Raw genomic sequence first — 19,191 nt, forward strand, 5'->3', positions numbered from 1 at the left:
CCAACGAAGGGGTAAGAAGACCTATTTGAAGAATGTTTTATAGATAAACAGGTGGGATGGAGAACTCTGAGGTTTCTGGCATATAAATAATTAGATTTACTGAAGTAGCAAAGATTGGCAGAACAGTCTAGGGATTCAACCTTGGATTTGGAAAGTTAGAGAATACTCCATCCTGGCACGTCCTAGTGGAGATTTCTAGGAAGCAGTAGATAAATGAATATGACAAGAGAGCTGAGCTACAGATAGCTGTTGGCGTGCTATTTAAAGACAGGGAAGGGAAAATGAGTAATGCTCTGGGCAAAACTCTTCAGAATATTACAATTTAGAAGTTGGGTAAAATAAATTTATAAAACAAACTGTGAAGCAGCAGCCCAGGATGTAGTATAAAAATTAATAATGTATCTTGCCAGAGAGCCCAAGAGATAAAAGAATGTTTTAAGGAGGAATGGGGTGCCTGGGTGGCTCAGTAGATTAAGTATCTGCCTTTGGCTCAGGTCATGATCCTGGAGTCCCAGGATCGAGCCCCATGTTGGGCTCTCTGTTCTGTGGGGAGTCTAATTCTCCCTCTCCCTCTGCTCCTCCCCCTACTTATGCTCACACTCTCTGTGTCTCTCTCAAATAAATAAGTAAAATTTAAAAAAGAATGGCACCTGTTTTCAAAATGCCACTGTGAAGGATCAAGTTAAATAAAATGGAATAGGAGATCCCTGGGTGGCGCAGCGGTTTAGTGCCTGCCTTTGGCCCAGGGCGCGATCCTGAAGACCCGGGATCGAATCCCACATTGGGCTCCCGGTGCATGGAGCCTGCTTCTCCCTCTGCCTGTGTCTCTGCCTCTCTCTCTCTCTGTGACATACATACATACATACATACATACATACATACATACATACATAAATAGGTTTAAAAAAAATAACATGGAATAGAAGTGTTCTTTATAGCTCTTCATCCCTATCTCATAGCCTTTCATTTTACTTCCTGACTTATTTGTTACATTTCCTGTGACCCGTTGATTTAGATTGAGATTTAGGATGCATGTGTTTTTATAGATGTCATTATTGGTATGTTACTCCTCATTCATTTTGTATTATCCTGTCGTAAATATATAATTGATAGCTTTTTTGGTGATGCCCAGACATTGTCACTGTTGTGTGAAAGTAAACTGTTGAGGAATTATTGATATTTTGGAAGCATTTTCATTAAGTAATCTGTTTTGGACAGAATGGCGAAGAAGTACAATATGAAACTAGTCTACAAAAAGACATTTCTGGAATTCTATGAGGAAAAGATTAAGAACAACGAAAATAAAATGCTGTTAAAACGAATGCAGGCCTTGGAGGTAGGTATTTAGAAAGGTGTAAATATTCTTCTTTGTTTTTGAGATTCCTTTTAAGGTCGTTTAGATGCTAAGTATTTATGTAAATCAGATTATTTGAACTACTCTAAGTTCTTCAGCACCTAGGACAGAGCTCATTACAGAGTCCTTGCTTTGTGGGTAGTCAGGAAAAACTTGAATGAGTGAGTGAGTGGTGCTGTCATCAAATTCTATTTTCTAGATAGTACGGTTTTTAAATAGGATTTCTTAACCTAAGAACAGTTGGCATTTTGAGCTGGAAAATTTCTTTGTTGTGAGGGGCTGTTCCCTTCACACTAGGTTGTTTAACATCTCTGGTATCTATGTGCTAGATGTCAGTAGCTTCCCTGTCCCCAGTTATGACAGCCAAAAATGACTCCGGACATTACCAAATGTTCTCTGGGGTGCAGGATTGCACTACTTTTCCACAATACTGCCTTTTGGTTACATTAGTTTTTTAAGATTTTCCTGGCTAGGGTCTAAGGTGATCTCATACCATGCCAAGTCTCCTGCTGTTATATCCATACAACTTTCCCAATTTGGAGTGGCCTCTTTAAATTCTAAATTATCTTTTGAAATTACTTAAACCACTAAAATATTACATTCTTCGTTGGTCATATTTCCTATATTTTAAAACTAAGAATGTTTATATTTGCTTTATGTTAGCTGGAGAGGCTTGTTTTTGTTTTGAGGGAGAAGAGAGAACTAGAAAAAGTGTGTGTGCAAATCACCACACACACACATGTCTGTAGGTTATCATCTTTGGTGGTGCTTTGCATGTACAATGATTAGTTATTTATATTCTATTAGCATGTAGATAATGAGTTGATTTGTGTAATGTATTCAAAACTGTCGACAGTGGGTTATGGGATAGCAGGGTCCCATTCCTTCAAGGATCTTACAGTGTATTGAGAAGATAAATGTAGAAGCAAATAATTGAGTACCATGTGAGAACCGCAATAATGAAATATTTAAAGTGCAGTGCATATATGAAAGGGTCTTTTGTGAAGAAAGTAAACTAAGAGTAAAGGCAGAGAGCATGAGAGAGCAGGGGATGTTTGAAGAAGCACAGATAACTTTCTGCAGCACAGTGGTTCTCCAGTCTTCTCCCCCAGTCCGCCTTTGAGGATATGACCTATCACTGTGGCTGTCTGGGGACGGACCTGAGCAGTAATAGCATGTAGTTTGCAGAGTCCTTTGGTTTTGCCTACTTCTCCTCGAAGTCACTTCTGCAGGTGTATAAAGTACTTTGAGCGGGAGATGACAAGGTCCAATGAATAGGAACATGACTTGTGACAGAATGGAGCATGGTTTGGAGGGATGTTAGGACCAGAGGCAGAAAGAGCAGTCCCAATGCTCCTGCTTTAGTCTAGGTCAGAGATTTAAATGGATCTGTTTTCTGATGTATGTATAAAAGTCTTTTCTTAAAGCTGTCAGCTTTGAGCCGGCCCGCAATAGAACCAGTAAAAGATTGTTCTCCTAGAGCACTGTTGTAGAGGGAAGGAAGAATGAGAAGTCTCATGTCAAGGCATTATGTGGTTTTAAAGTCCTAACACCTGTTTTCTTTTTTCTTACCTGTTTTGAAAAGAATGATTAGTTTTGCAGCTTTATAATCCTATGTTAATCATATGTTATTTGGTTTTTTAAAGTGATTGAGAGGGAAGAGAAATTAGATGTCCAGTGACAGGCAGGTAATCACATGGAGGAATCTTATACTGATAAGTTGAAGAGCAAGTCTACAACAGAATAGTTTCTGATCATTCACGTTAAAGTTTTGAAGCTTTTTGTCTGATGAAACCACAACATGTGGGGTTGAGGTTCCAAAACCGTTAGTGATATTTCTTATATCCCTGTGTTAAGGTATGATTAGAAAGTAAGGTTGCTCATGATAGCAGTACAGGACTTCAAAAAGCTACATACTTAAACAGCAAACAGCTAAATATCTGAGCTTACTGTGGGATACCTATAAGGGGGGAAAGAAAATAGCAAAATAGACATTTCTGAATCATTTTCTTAAAAATTCATCAAGAAGATCTAGGTTTAAAGTGGTTCCTTGTGGAGCACCTGGGTGGTTCAGTCAGTTGAGCATCTGCCTTCGGCTTAGGTTGTGATTCTGCAGTCCCAGGATCGAGCCCCACATCAGGCTCCCCACTCACCAGGGAATCTGTTTCTCTTCTGCCCCCTTTCCCTGTTCGTGCTCTTTCTCTCTTTCTCTCAAATAAATAAAATATTAAAAGAAAAAAAGTGATTCCTTGCTAGCTGGTTTGTTGTAAAAAAAAAAACAAAGGAATTACAAAGAATATATAACCTTTTATTTTTATTTTCATAAAGATTTTATTTACTCATGAGAGAGACAGACACAGGCAGAGGGAGAAGCAGGCTCCCTGCAGGGATCCCAATGTGGGACTCAGTCCCAAGACCCCAGGATCTTCCCCTGAGCCGAAGGCAGATGCTCAACTATTGAGCCACCCAGGCATCCCCGTATAACCTTTTTAGAGTATGTGGTTGTTAAATAGTAAGTGTTCTATGTAATTCATTATGTTTTGATTTACATGTACTACAAAGTGGTACACTTCATAGTATAAAGAGATGCTATTTGAAATGGATTAAAATTAGTGGTTGAAGGTAATTTTTTTTTTTTTTTTTTTTTTTTTTTGGTTGAAGGTAATTTTAATAAACATTTGGCCAGCATAGCCTTAAAAAACACAGGGGTGTGTGTGTGTGTGTGTGTGTGTGTGTGTCCCTTCTTCAGGTTCTTAGGAAATATGGAGACTGCCCATAATTTGGAGGCTGGATTATTTTCCTATCTTCTTGAACTTACAGTTCTCTGTTGACTCATTTTTCGTCTGTATTTTTTATTTTAGGTTTCCATTTTAATCACCAAGTGCTTATTAGGACAAGTGCTCCTTAAGCCTCATCCAGCAACCCCCCCCCCCCCCCATCTCCCTTCTGGTAATCATCAGTTTAAGTCTCTTTCTTGTTTTACTTCCTTAGTGATTTGGCTGCCTTTTATTTCTTTTTGTTGTCTGATTGCTGTGGCTTGGGCTTAACAGTCTTATATCAAGTAAAATGATAAGGGTGACTTCCTTATCCTGTTATCCTGTTCCTCACTTCCTAGGGTAAAGGCTTTCAGTTTTTCCCCATTAAGGATGATATTAACTTTGGGTTTTCATATATGTCCTTTATTCTGTTGAGGTATGTTCCAAATATACTATGTGGAGGGCTTTTATCATGAGTGGATGTTGTACTTTGTCAAATGTGTTTTCTGCATCTACTGAAATGATCATATGGTTCTTAGCTTGTATTGATATGATGTATCACAACTGATTCATGAATATTGAACCATCCTTGCAGCCCAGGAATAAATCCCACTTGATCCTGGTGAATGATTTTTTTAAATGTATTGTTGTTGAACTCCATTTGCTAGTTTTTTTTTTGTTTGTTTTTTTTGTTTGTTTTGTTTTTATGATAGTCACAGAGAGAGAGAGAGAGAGAGAGGCAGAGACACAGGCGGAGGGAGAAGCAGGCTCCATGCACCGGGAGCCTGATGTGGGATTCGATCCCGGGTCTCCAGGATCGCGCCCTGGGCCAAAGGCAGGCGCCAAACCGCTGCACCACCCAGGGATCCCTGCTAGTATTTTGTTGAGGATTTTTGCATCTATGCTTATCAGAGATAAGCCTGTAGCTCTCTTTTTTTGTGTGATGTCTTTATCTGTTTTTGGTATCAGGGCATCTGAATTTTTAAGTTTTCCTTTTCTGTTTTTTGGAATAGTTTGAGAAGAATAGATATTAACTCTTCTTTAAATGTTTAGTAGAATTTGCCTGGAAGCCACCTGTCCTGGACTTCTGTTTCTTGGGAGTTTTTTGATTACTAATTCAATTTCTTTGTAGGTTATCAGTCCGTTTGAATCTTCTATTTCTTTAAATTTTGGTAATTCATATATTTTTCAGATCTAATCCATTTCTTCCAGGTTGTCCAATTTGTTGATATATAGTTTTTCATTATGTTATATTTGTTTATTTGAAGGGTGTTTGTTATTTTGCCTTCCTCATTTGTGATTCTATTTATTGGGGTCCTTTTTCTTTCTTGATGATTCCGGCTAGAGGTTCATCGATTTTATTCATTTTGTTTGTTTTTTCAAAGAACCAGCTCCTAGTTTCATTGATTTGTTTAGTAGTATTTTTCATTTCTACATCATTTCTTTCTGCTCTAATCTTCATTATTTCCTTCTGCTGATTTTAGGTTTGTTTGTTCTTTTTCTAGGTCCTTTTTCTAGGTGTAAGGTTAGGTAGTTTATTTTTTAGGTTTTTCTTGCCTCTTGAGGTAGCCTGTATTGCTATAAGCTTCCCTCTGAGAACCACTTTTGCTGCATCTCAAAGTCTTTGGACCACTGTGTGTTCATTTTCATTTATTTCCATGTACTTTTTTTATTCTTTTATTTCCTGGTTGACCCATTCATTATTTAGTAGCATGTTTTTTACCTTCCCTATATTTATGATCTTTCCAGATTTTTTCTTGTGGTTGACTTCCAGTTTCATAGTGTTGTGGCCAGAAAAGATGCATGTTATGACTTTGATCTTTTTAAATTTGTTGAGGCTTGTTTTGTGGCCTAATGTGTGTTCTATTCTGGAGAATGTTCCATGTATACTTGAAAAAAATATGTATTCTGTTTTAGGATGGAATGTTCTAAATATTTCTGTTAAATCCCATCTGGTCCAGTGTGTTATTCAGTTATTGTTTCCTTGTTGATTTTCTGTTGAGATTATCTGTCCATTGCCGTGAGATGTTAAAGTAACCTACTATTATTGTATTATTATCAGTTAGTTTCTTTATGTTTGTTATTAATTGTTTTATGTATTTGGGTGCTCCCATGTTGGGGACATAAATATTTACAATTGTTAAAACTTCCTTTTTGATTTTCCCCTTTATTATTATCTAGTGTTCTTCTTGGTCTCTTGTTACAGTCTTTGTTTTAAAATCTATTTTGTGCAATATAAGTATTGTTCCTACCCTGTCTTTTGCCAACCATTTGCATGATAAATGTTTCTCCATCCCCTCACTTTCTTCTTCTTCTTCTTCTTCTTCTTCTTCTTCTTCTTCTTCTTCTTCTTTTTCTTCTTTCTTCTTTCTTCTTTCTTCTTCTCCTCCTCCTCCCCCTCCCCCTCCCCCTCTTCCTCCTCCTCCTCCTTTTTTTTAAGATTTATTTTACTGAGAGAGAGAGCATGCATATGCATGGCAGGGAGGGGCAGAGGGAGACTAAAAGAGAATCCCAGAGTCCATGCTGAATTCGGAGCCTGACGTGAGGCTCAATCCCAGGACCCTGAGATCACAACCTAAGCTGAAACCAAGAGTTGGGTGCTCAGTCAACTGTAACACGCAGGCACCTCTCTATCCCCTCCCCTCACTTTCAATCTTAGGTCTAAACCTAAGAATCTCTTGTACACAGCATATAGATGGGTCTTGTTTTTTGTTTTTTGTTTTTTTTTTTTTTAATTTTTTTTTTATTTATTTATGATAGAGAGAGAGAGAGAGAGAGAGAGAGGGGCAGAGACACAGGCAGAGGGCGAAACAGGCTCCATGCACTGGGAGCCCGACGTGGGACTCGATCCCGGGTCTCCAGGATCGCGCCCTGGGCCAAAGGCAGGCGCCAAACCGCTGCGCCACCCAGGGATCCCGATGGGTCTTGTTTTTTATCCATTTTTTATCCATTCTGTTATCCTATGTCTTTTGACATATGTCCCATTTACTTTCAAAGTAGTTATTGACAGATATTTATTGCCATTTTATTAGTTATTTTGTGGTTGCTTCTGGAGATTTTCGCTGATCCTTTCTTCTATTTCTTGCATGGTTTACTGGTTTTCTTTAGTGATGCATTTGGATTTCTTTCTCTCTATTCCTTGCATACTTATTAATGGTTTTTGATTGGTGGTTACCATTAGATTTGTATATAACATCAGCATATAGCAGTCTATATTAATTTGATGGTCAGTTTAAGTTTGAACTCATTCTTTACTCCTCCTCAAGTTTTAGGTATATGATGTCCTGTTTTATATCCTTATATTTTATGAGTTCCTTGATTGAGTTTTTACAGACACTCATTTTTACTGCTTTAATGTTTCCTGCTCTCATACTGTCATTTTCGGTCTTTCCCCTTCACTCAAAGAGTCCCCTTTAATACTTCTTGTAGGGCTGGGTTAGTGGTCACAGACTCCTTTAATTTTTCTTTGGGAAACTCTTTGTCTTTCCTTAAAGATAGTCTTGCTGGATAGAGTATTCTTGCCTGTAGATTTTTCCTATTCAGCTCTTTCTATATGTCATTCTACTCCCTTTGGCTTGCAAAGTTTCTGTTGAAAATTTCCTGCTAGCCCTATGGGTTTTCCCTTGTAAGTTAATGACTTCTTTTGTCTTGCTGCTTTTAATATTTTTTCTTTATTATTATATTATTATTATATTTTGCCATTTTAATTAAAGCATGTCTTAGTGTGCTTTTGATTTTGATGGGAGTTCTCTGTGCCTCGAGGATCTGGATATCTACTTCCTTCCACAGAGTAGGGAAGTTTTCAGCTGTTACTTCCTAAAATAAATTATCTGCCCCCTTTTCTCTCCTGGGACCTTATGTGAATGTTACTCCATTTGATGGGGTCACTGAATTCCCTAAGTTTATTCTTGTTTTGCATAATTCTTTTTTCTCTTTTTTGTTCAGCTCGATTATTTTCCTTTACTCTCTCTTTTGGATCATAAGTTGTTCCTCTACTTCTAGCCTGCTGTTCATTCCATCAAGTATGTTTCTCATTTCATTTTTTAAGCCGTTTATCTGTATGTTACTCCTTATCTTTGTTAATGGTCTTACTGTTGTTCTCCATTCTTTTCTCAAGTCAAGTGAGTATCCTTAGAATAATTCCTTTAAATTCTCCATCAGGCATGTACTTAACTCTATTTTTGCTTTAATCTCTGGCCATGGCCTTGTCCTGTTCTTTCATTTGGGCCAGATTGCTCTGTCTTCTCATTTTGTCTGTCTCTTTGTTTTAGTAAAGTCAGCTACATCTCCTGTTCTTGAGGATAATGTCTCTATGAAGAGAGGTCCTGTAGTATTCTACTGTGTAGTACTCCCTGGTCCCCAGGGCCTGGTGCTTCTAGGAGTGTCTCCAGTGTATGTTTTGTGTGCTCTGCTGTTCTGTCCTGGTCTCTATCCTCTAGGGCTGTTGTCTGCAGAGGTTCATTGCCTTTTGTGAGCAGTGTTTATTCCCTAGCCTGAATGTGGTATGTTTTATCTAGGTGTACTCTAGTCTGCTTATGAAATGGGACTTCTTGCCACTTCTGCTGGAACTGAGGCCTTGCAAAACTCCTGGGTAGGGAGATGCGGTGTGGGTAGTGGTTTGATTTGGGACTGAGGCATAGATGCCTGAGAATGGCCATTCTGCCAGAGTGTAGGCAGGATATAGCTTATTGTAAGCAGTTTAGGTAGTGAGTGTTCATGTGCACTGGTTCCTACAGGTGGCTGTGTGTTTATGCTGAGGAACCACAGAGGGAAATGGTGCCAGTCAGCTCCTTTATTCCTGGAGGGATCTCTGAACTCTGTCTCTGTGGGCATCCTCTGAGATGAGCAACTAATCCCCTCACTGTGTGGCCCAGGCACTCTTCAGATTGCTGTTCCAATTCTATGTGTCTGCAGGCTATTTACCCTGCCTTTTCTCCTATAGCAGTCCCAGTGTCCTCCACAGAGCTCCAAGCACGCTGACCAGGCTTTTAAGCCCCACTGGTTGCAAGAACTCTTGAAATGTGGTTCCTTTAGCTTTATAAGCCAGTTGTTAACGGAGATTTGTTTCCCTTGGACTCTGCCCTGTGTGTTGGTTTGTTTCTCACCCTTCTCAGCAGCTCTAGCTCCCTCCCCACCAAAATGCCCAGGATCTGTTTCTCCCAAATCTTGTCCCTGCACTTCCTACCTACTTCAATGGGGCCTCTTTCTACCTTTAGTTGTGGAGTTTGTTTTGCCAGTCTTCAGATCAATTTCTGGGGTATTTAGGATGATTTGGTAGTTTTTGGTTGTATCCATGGGACGAGGTGAGCCTCTGGGCCTCTTAACTCTACCACTATCTTCCACCAGCATTTTGAATTTTTCATCTGTATTATTTCTAACTTCTGTTCATGCTTCTGATGGCTAATATATCACTGTAATATTTAAATTAATATTTAGCTCTTTTGATAATAACTCCCACTTTATAACAGAAAAAGTCTTTGGGAGTCAGGGAGATCCAAGTGTTTGATGCTAAGTGACCCTTGGTGGTGATTAAATAAATGGTACAGTTTTGTCCAACTGTAAATATTCTATGATTATCATCAAAATTGACCATGACAGCTACTTTGTTAGGGGAGGATCCTTTCACCCATTTTTTTTTTTTTAGTATTTCAAAAGTATATGTAGTTTGTATTCCTGAAATAATATTTAAGGATTATTTTCTTAATTATTTTATTTTACTTTATTTTAGTGACTTAGTATTTTTAATTCTGAATTATAAGTTTCATTTAATTTCCTAACTAGGAATTTCACTTGCTTCCCTAGCCATATCCAGCAAATGAGAATTCCAAACTTGCCTCTGAGAAGGTGGATGACTATGAACATGCAGCAGAGTACATGAAGAACAGTCAAGTAAGGTTACCTTTGGTAAGTCTACATTTGTAGCAGTTTTATAGAAAAATGAAAAAAAAGGCTTATATTATATGGAAACTTATGAAATTATTTTGTTGAAATCAGATATGCGTTAGTCTGTTTCCTCTTTTTATAACCGTAGAATAGAAGATAAAATATTTCAATACTGAGAATGAATGGAGCGCTATATCAGGCAGTAAAGATGGGGAAAAAGCTACAGGCTTGGTTGGAGAATTCTTTGCTATATCATTGTATCTTAATATAGGCACTGCTGGGATCCCTGGGTGGTGCAGTGGTTTGGCGCTTGCCTTTGGCCCAGGGCGCGATCCTGGAGACCCGGGATCGAATCCCACATCAGGCTCCCGGTGCATGGAGCCTGCTTCTCCCTCTGCCTATGTCTCTGCCTCTCTCTCTCTCTCTCTCTCTCTGTGACTATCATAAATAGATTAAAAAAAAAAAATTAAAAAAAAAGATATAGGCACTGCTGACTCACTGTGTTCCATAGATAAAATTCAAGGGTTCATGAACATACATGGAGAAAAATTACATCTCCATTTTCACTGACTTCTACATGGAATTTCACATTTTCTTTTAAGAATGCAACTGTACCACAATGGTATTAGATATAGCTGTGACTTTTTCATCAATAGAAATTACAAAAAAAAAAAGAAGAAGAAAGAAATTGGCATTACACAGTTCTGCTGACGTCTTAGACTATCATTTACATTCATCACTTCTCCAAAATCACATTAGTTACTGGAATTGCCAATCAATCTAGCTTGTTAGTCAAGGCATGTACAAAGTAGCATGTGTATTACTATATAAACATGTTTTTTAGTATTTTGGTAACTTTTAAGTATAATTTATTTCCTTTACGGGATATGAGTTTTGTGATTCCTTTGTAAAAACATAGAAATCATATTCCCTCCCATAATGCTATTGGATGTTGCAAGATAGGCTCTTTAATTTTTTATTTTCCAAGTTAAAAATATAAGATAGAGGTGTTTTCCAATTACACATGTGCACAAATACCCTCTTTACACAAATTGACCCTTTGAGGGGGGAGAATCAGTGGTTTAGAGAATTCGTGCAAAATTCAGAAGATGACATTGAAATCTCATTGATTCCTTTTATATATTTAGGTCACAATAATATTAACAGTAAATTGCGTGTATAGTTGACCCTTGGACAGTAAGCCTCTAACTTTTGACTCCCCAAAAGCTTAACTGCTCATAGCCAACTGTTGACCAGAAGCCTTACCAATAACTTGATCAGTTAGTTAATATGTATTTTGTATATTATATGTATTATATACTGTATTTTTACAATAATGTAAGTTAGAGAAAAGTTATTAGGAAAATCGTAGGAGAAAACACATTTACATTTGTTCAAAAAAATCCACATATAAGTATACCAGCAGGTTCAAATCTGCGTTGTTCAAGGGTCAACTTATATTTATAGTGAAATAGGATTGTGTGGGCACTTCTGTCAAGTATTGAAAAATAGGCATTTATGTACTTCCATATTCAATCTAAAAGTTCTTTTTTTTTTTTTTTTTTAATTTCAGGGAACCTTAAGTAAATCAGAATGGGAAGCCACAAGTGAGTATATCATCACTGTAGATTTACTGACGTTTTCAAAGTTTGTTTCAGAGTGCTCCTTAAAATTTGAACACTTTGGAATTTCTCTGACACATATGAGGGTGTGCGTATTTATGTTTACATAAATAAATGGTATTATTAAATGATTTACATAAATAAATGGCACGTTTGGAAATTTTCGCTTATTAAACACTACCATGTATTTTGTTTTTAGCCACTCTGGTGTTGACAACCCAGACATAATAAGTATTAGAGCATTTAGTGAAGCAGCAGTGAGCAGGATATTTTAGAGGGATGTGTGATTGGGAAGGGCCTGGTGCCTATATTTTGAAGTGAGGTGCTTGTCTGTGTAAGAGAAGTCAGAGGCCTGTCAAATCTGTAAAGTCCGTGGTTCTTCAGCAAATGGATGTTGAATAAGCTAACTCCGAAAGCCTCAGTTTTAAGATGATGATAATATCCTTATATGGCTGCCCTGAGGGCATAAAAGATAGTTCCCACTGTTAATTTAAGTATTTGTTGATTTTGTCGAAGGCATAAGTGGTAATCAGAGACCATCCATTTGATAAATGTTGAGTATTGACTTACATAACATGCTGTCAAAGGGTTCTGGGGGAATTAGAAAAAAAAAAAAACAGTTGTAATCTCTACTTTCCAGATGTATACTGTCTAATGGAAGAAACAGACACAAATAAGTGCAGTACTAGGCAAACTGTTTTAAGGGCTGTCATTTTTATAATAGGGAAAAAAGTTGAAGGAGAGCCAAAGGAAAGGTAAAATCTGAGAAATAATAGTATAATAGTATAATAAGAACTTTTAGGAGACTTTTCCTATGTTGTAACTCATTTAATCCTCACAACTTTTCAGGTAGACTACTTTTCCTAATATCTCTTCATAGATAAGAAAACACTTCAGTAACTTGTTTGAGGTAGCTTGTTTGAGAGCTAACCCAGGTGATTCATACTTGTAACCATGCCTCATGGAAGGAAGCCCATGTGGAAGGATTGTTCTTAGGACTTGCCAAATTAGAGACAGAAGGGGAAGGGAAAGGAAACGAATACAGCCAACATCTTGAGCCCATCTGTCTCAGAATATTGCTACCCTTAGTGGAAATGGGATTACAGGGCCAGCAGACTGGGAAATGTGTGCCTAAACCTGTACATTTCATTACTTTCCCTAGAGTGGAGATGAGCCAGTTATCTTAGAGAGCCTGCCAGTCCCAAATATGATGTAAGGAAAACAGTTTTGGTCACAGGTCATGATGGTGGTACTATCTGTAGTTTCAAACTGTATTTTTGTACCTCAGTATGGACTTGAGTAATAGCACGCAGAGGATGAATTAGATGCCCTCAGAAAGTGGAGGGACTTGGGTTAGAGATGTGAAAAGCAGTAGGAAAGGAACAGTGGCCACATAGTAGCTAGGATCTACCTGGTCAGGATCAGTGTGTTCTTTAATGCATCACACTTCTAAACTGGAGGGCTCTGTGGCCTGGAAAGTATCTTGCCCCGTGTCAAAGTCTAGTAAGTGCGAGAAGCTGTACTTCAAACTTCTGGTTTAATCATGAAGCTCGTATTACTAGAATCTGCTGCTCCTCTAGAAGATCTGTTAAATGTGAAAAGAAAGTAGAGAATTGTTGATTTGTTTTTGGAAGTGGGTTCAAGATTTATTTCTTTAAATCCCAATCGATATGCCTGCATAAAGACATTTTATATGAGTCAGACTCTCAGAATGTTTGAGTTAGAAAGGAGTGAAAGTTATTAATTGCCAATGTGAATTCAAACACTGTGTCTTAGTGATTTTAAATGACCCTAGATTTAGGGTAGGTCAGGACTGCTGGGTTGTTTGCAGTAGGTATCAATGTGTTTGGGGTGAGTTTGTCAAGGTTAGACTGCAGAAGGATCGCTTGGAGTGGGGGCCAAGCTAACTAATGCTGGCCGCTCTTAAGTCTTGTATTATACTTAGAATGTCTTGGACTGCTTTGCTTTCTTATCTTCTAGAAGACTCTACCATGTTGATATTGCCCTGACTGTTCTCTCCCTATCCACTGTAATGCCAGCAATGTTTCATTTCTCCTAAAAGAAATTAGGAATAATAGATAAGAAACAGAATAGCATTAAAAGTAGCATTTTGGAAGGACTGGGGTGATACACTGGGACAGGTTGAGTAAAACCTAGAGGATTGTGAGGTTTTTACATTGTCTGCAGTCATTCATCTGTATCCCATTCAGAAGTTAAGGGAGGACACCAAGGTACATGGGTCTACTATCCTGACTTGCTGAATGTCCTAGTGTACACCCTGAACATCCTTGTGATGTTTTAAGGATTTACCATTTTTGTCAGGTGTTTATATAGCATAAAATCTATTGGTATTTTATTAGAAGATGTAATAGGTTTGAATTTCAGTGTGATCCAGAATGAAGACCAATACATAGACTTAAATGTCTGAGTGAACACACAGTGTATTTAAGGGACAATATTCATGGGATTGGAATATCACTATTGGGGCCAGATAAATGGCCCTCTAAGCATCAATTTTCATGTAGCTTTTGGCTTACTTATCAGGACCTACAGCACAACAATTGGATAATTGGATGAATTTTAACTTGCACGTTATATATGTTCCTTATAATTCTTATTAGTTTTATTTTTCCCCCGAACAGAAAACCTAGATAACCAATGCCAGAAGCATTGATGGTAGTGCAATTATTCTACCTGTCTCACTCCAGATAAAAAGAATTGTTATAAGATTTTTTAGTTTTAATTTTCTTTGCCTTTATACTTTTAATTTTTTTTTATCTCAAACTGTTTTCAGACATTTTTAAAGCTGTTGAATTGGTTTTCTCAAGAGCTGTAATGTCACTGTTATAAGTGGTTCTTTTCAGGTAAACAGATAAAACCCCCTATATGCTTAAATATGATTCAGAATAATTGAGGACCCTTAGAAATAATGGGATTTTTCCCTTCAGAAGCTTGAGAATTTTCACCAAATTATAAACAAGACTGAAATTGTTATTTAGCTTAAGGATTTAAGAAACCAAACTCTAATTTTTATTATTTTCTTTTTAGGTATTTACTTGGTTTTTGCATTTGAGAAGCAGCAGTGAGCACATACGCAGTAGCCCAGGACAGCTGTGTCCCATCCTATACAGATTTGAATGATCCATCCTAGATTTGACAACTTTGTTTAATTATTCTAAATGTGCAGGATGCTGCCGGAAACTCCAGTGTATAAATTCAACATTTGCTGTCTGTGACAGATGAACTTTTGTGTGTGTGTATATAAGAATCAGTTGGGACCTTTGTCTTTAAAAATCTATTTTTAAGTAATGTTCTAAGAATTCCATTTGCCTCACTACTCTCTTAGCGCATAAAAATTATAGTATGACTTGTTTGAGCTCCTAAGCTCTTTCCACAGTGCTCTGATTTGTTCAGTGTTTGTTTACAGTATTAAATTTATTGCAGTTATAGAATTGATGAGGGAGCATACTGGTTTGTGGGGTTTGTGCTCATTTCTGTAGTTTTGTTATATAGTGTTCAAGATTAAATGGATTGTGTTCTGTACTATTGAATGTGTTCAATATATATCACTAAAGTTGCAAGTTTAAAACAGAATTTTAAATGATCATAAAAATTATTTGCTTAGAATTTTTGTCAGTTTTTACGTTTCATTATAAATACTAACTACCTTATTTGCAAATATGATCTAATTCTTGGAACTGGTTAGAACGGTTTTGATGCCAGCATAAAATTATTTTGGATTTTAGGGGCTTTATCTTAAAGATTTCCTTCATAGCAATGAATGTTTCTAGTTATCAGGAATGTAGTTAGACTGATTTCTCTTTGTTCCTTGAACAAAAATGCCACAGTTATTTTTCTCGTGATTTAATGAAAACCTGTCCCGTGTGAACATTTTCCTCAGATGTATGTATGGAACTGCAACAGGAGGATGTGATTAGAGGAAGCTGACAAGCAGACTTCGGATGAAATCCCCCCGAGGTTAGATGTGTAGGGTACGGGCACTGTGTGCTCTGTAGATGCGTTACTCCCCTTCAGCCCTGGGAGAACTGTACCTGCTCTTCTGTGTCACCACGTCGTGCTTGGTGCAGTAGGATCCAGCGTCCCGTCACTGCTCAAGATCTGTATTTGCCATTTCAGAATTGTTGACTCCTCTTCCAGACCGGACACCTAGGTGAATGGTCATCCTTACTTTACGTCACCGTTTAAAAAACTTGCCAGTGTTAGGTGTAGTGAAAAACTTACAAAGAACAAAACAGCAATTATTGCATATTCTTCTAAAAAATCATCTAAAAATGATTTTTTAATCAGTGCATGGATTTAAAAGACACTACTTTCTATAATTATCCAGAGCACTTGTTTAAAACAGAAAGTTTCTTAATTTGTTTACATATGTTGATTATTCATGGTGTAACAGACGTTTTAACAAGAGAACACAGGTTACCTGCTTTTTGTTCCTTGTGCAATTTGTCGGTCCCCAAGCTGTTACCAGTTTATAAAAATTTAGTCTTTTTGCCTTAGTGGTGGCTTGCCATAAGTCATTTGGGGGAAATAAATAATAGCATTTCTGGCTGCTGTTAGCCAGCGGAGGTTTGGTAGTGGTGCTGGGGATGTGAGGATGGTGAACTCTTCATGTTACATATGCGGGTTCATTTTAATTCTGGGGCAAGTTCCAGAAAGTGTTTTGATAATTTGCTAGAGGATGTGGCTTATTACTTCTTAATCATTTTCATTTAATGGCCTTAGCCAATTTTAAGCAAGTAGTAAAACATTTTTAGCCCCTTGCTCTTTCCACCCCAGGGGTGATTTGTGACAGAGAAGGATCCCCTGAAGGATGGAGTGATTGGCGGTAATACAAAGCAGACAAGGAAGGTGCGGTCCCCCGGGGCCTTCACTGAAGGCACAGAAAGGAGTAAAGGAAACCCAAGTGGATTCAGCCAGTCTTTTTACCTCAAGCAAGCAAGCTGTTGTGTGTACAGGAGGCCCATGGAGCCGCACCCAGAAGATGCAGGGTTCTGGCATTGCCCTGTGCTTGAGCTTTATCCTTCTAGCCACCTCTGCTCTTCCTTCCAGCCTGATGCCTTCTTCCTGCATCTAAGTGTCTGGACAGGGACTCAGGAAAACCGGTTAGGAAAGGGGCATGGCCCTTCACTATCAGGTCGGTGATGTGAAGTTTATGGGAGTGATTACAGGCTCTCCAGTTTGTCCTCCAACGAGAAAAGTGAAATGGAGATCAAACCAGCCACTTGAGAGGACACAACCCAAGGATTGGGAGGATTGGTCTGGGAACCTGGCTGGACTGTGGTATAACGAATGCTCAAGTTGAATTCTTTGGGCCTAAAATACGCTAAAGTGTAACCATGGTGTTCACAGAGACGAGCTGGCTATTTCCAGCTGCATTCAAAGGGGCGGTGTCCTCCCCTGCACACCGCAGCTGTCCGTGGTAATGCCCGCTCTTCCCATGCCCAGGGTGACTCCCAGAGCAATCTGCCTTCAGGGAGAGAAGGCATTGATTAGAGACTGACTTCTGTTAACTAATGTGTGTGATGCCTCTGAGAGGCAGATGACCGGTGCAGAGTTTCCTGGCCTACAGTGTCCCCAAACCTGAAAGTTGAGGAAATGTGATTGCTACCTAAATCCGTGTTTGTAGCATTATGTAATAGAGCATCAGAGCAGAGGTGTACAAAGTGGGGGGCTTTGAAGCAGCATGCGGTGTGGGTCAGCAGTGGGGAGGGGAGGCAGAGAACACGTGGTCAGATCCGAGGCCCGGTTTCCCATCCCCTCAGCCTATCTTAACTCCTTGCTGTTAACGTTATTTTGGTCAGTCTTCAGGTATCCTAGTGAAGATGGGGTTTCTTGTGTAGATCTGCCGGTGAATATTCTAGCTCCTGAATGTTGTTTTTCATTGTTAATATGCTGACTTTTTTGTCTACTTCAGGCTTTGTATGTATCATGAGCCAGTCGCTGCCAAGGTGTCTGGGTCTTCAAGGTTGGGCCAGATCCAGGGACCAGATCCAGGGACCTGGGGCACCTGGGTGGCTCATTCAGTTAAGTGTCTGCTTTTGGCTCAGGTCATGATCCTGGGGTCCTGGGATCGAGCCCATGTCAGGTTCCCTGCTCAGCAGACAGCCTGCTTCTTCTACCTCTTCCCCTGCTCATGTACATATGTTGTGTCTCTTCCTCTCTCTCTAATCTTGAAAACAGACTTTCGTACTTATAAGTCTCCCCTGAGAGGAGCATTTATCCTGGGTAAGGCTTTGGGGCAGAGAGCAAGAGGGTATTTGAGTGTACTTGGGGACTGAGGGTAAAAGTGAATAATCAATAGGCAAGAGGACAAAGATAGACTTGGACTTCACATTTTGGTAGACCTGCTTCTTAAGCTACTAGTCCTGTAGCAAATCCAATTTAGTCTGCATCTTAGTGGGTAGAGGATGGTTCTTTTCCCACCCTCACCATTTGGAAGTGGCAAGAGGTGGAAACACAGAGTGGGAGTAGAGCCAACAGGAGAAGCCAAGAGAGAAGGAATCTTCAGTCTGAGTTGATTATCCAGGCAGAGGCAAATCATTTTGTTCTAACTTTCAGTTGAAGTATAACATACACAAGTTTTTGTTTTTTCACAAATGGGCCACAAATACAATCACCGCTTCAATCAACAAACTATTACCACCACCCCAGAACCCCCCCCACCACGTTCCCTTCTGGTAACTACGTCCCCAAGGGTAACCACTATCTGGCGTCTGAGAAATAGATTAGTTTTGTCTGGTTTTGGACATAATCTAAATGGAATCAAATAGTCTGTATTCTCTTGTATCTGGCTGGTTTGCTGTACATTATGTTTGTAAGATTTTTGTTGCATGGATTTGTATGTGGTTTTTTTTTTTCCCTCATGGCTGTATAGTATTCCATTGCGTAAATAAACCACATATTTATCCCATGGATGTTTGTGAACTATTACTAATAGTACTGCTTCAAATATCCTAGTACATGAATACATAGGTACTCCTTTCTGCGTAGCAGTGGAATTGCAGGGTCAGTACATACATAGGTTCAGCTTTACTGGATATAGTCAGACAGTTTTCCAAAGTTCCAGTCGCCACCCTCAGTAGTGTCTGTCTTTTTCATTTCATTCTGGCAGGCATGTAGTATCTCATCGTCGCTTTAGTTTTCTTTAGTTTTCGTTTTACTGATTAATGAGATTTGAGCACTTTTCATATGATTATTGCCTTTTTATTATCTTGTTAAATGTTCAGGTTCTTGTCCACTTTTCTATTGGATGGACTATCCTTTGTATTGTGGTTTTCAAAAACACATTGATTCTGGATTGGATGCATGTCATTTGTTGAATGTACTGTGAGAATGCGTGTGTGTGTGTGTGTGTGTGTGTGTGTGTGTGTATCCCAAATATATGAAAATAAGCTCTTAAATTTTAAAATAGCATACCAGTGTTCTCTTTCACAGTTGGCATATTGTGCTTAAGAAATGTTTGTCTATTCCAAGAACATGAAGATGTTCTATGTTTTCTTCTAAAATCTTTTTTTGTCTTACTTTTCACTTTTAAATCTGAAATCATACTGATTTT

The 19,191-nt window shown here is 38.6% G+C and overlaps 1 protein-coding gene across 2 annotated transcripts in view; it reads left to right on the forward strand.

The window, feature by feature from the left end:
* The window catches only part of RNMT (RNA guanine-7 methyltransferase), a 33,409-nt gene extending 14,866 nt beyond the window's left edge, over positions 1–18,543 (forward strand). For both annotated transcript variants that reach the window (XM_041739786.1, XM_041739785.1), the window contains 4 exons: positions 1,219–1,336; positions 9,913–10,014; positions 11,567–11,600; positions 14,664–18,543. In XM_041739786.1, coding sequence (XP_041595720.1) covers positions 1,219–1,336; positions 9,913–10,014; positions 11,567–11,600; positions 14,664–14,701 — 292 coding nt within the window. In that variant the 3' untranslated portion in view covers positions 14,702–18,543. The remainder of the gene's footprint in view (positions 1–1,218; positions 1,337–9,912; positions 10,015–11,566; positions 11,601–14,663) is intronic.
* Positions 18,544–19,191: the final 648 nt, after the last annotated feature.

This window comes from Vulpes lagopus, chromosome 24 (genome assembly GCF_018345385.1).
Source record: "Vulpes lagopus strain Blue_001 chromosome 24, ASM1834538v1, whole genome shotgun sequence".
In the NCBI taxonomy this organism is placed as follows: Eukaryota; Metazoa; Chordata; class Mammalia; order Carnivora; family Canidae; genus Vulpes; species Vulpes lagopus.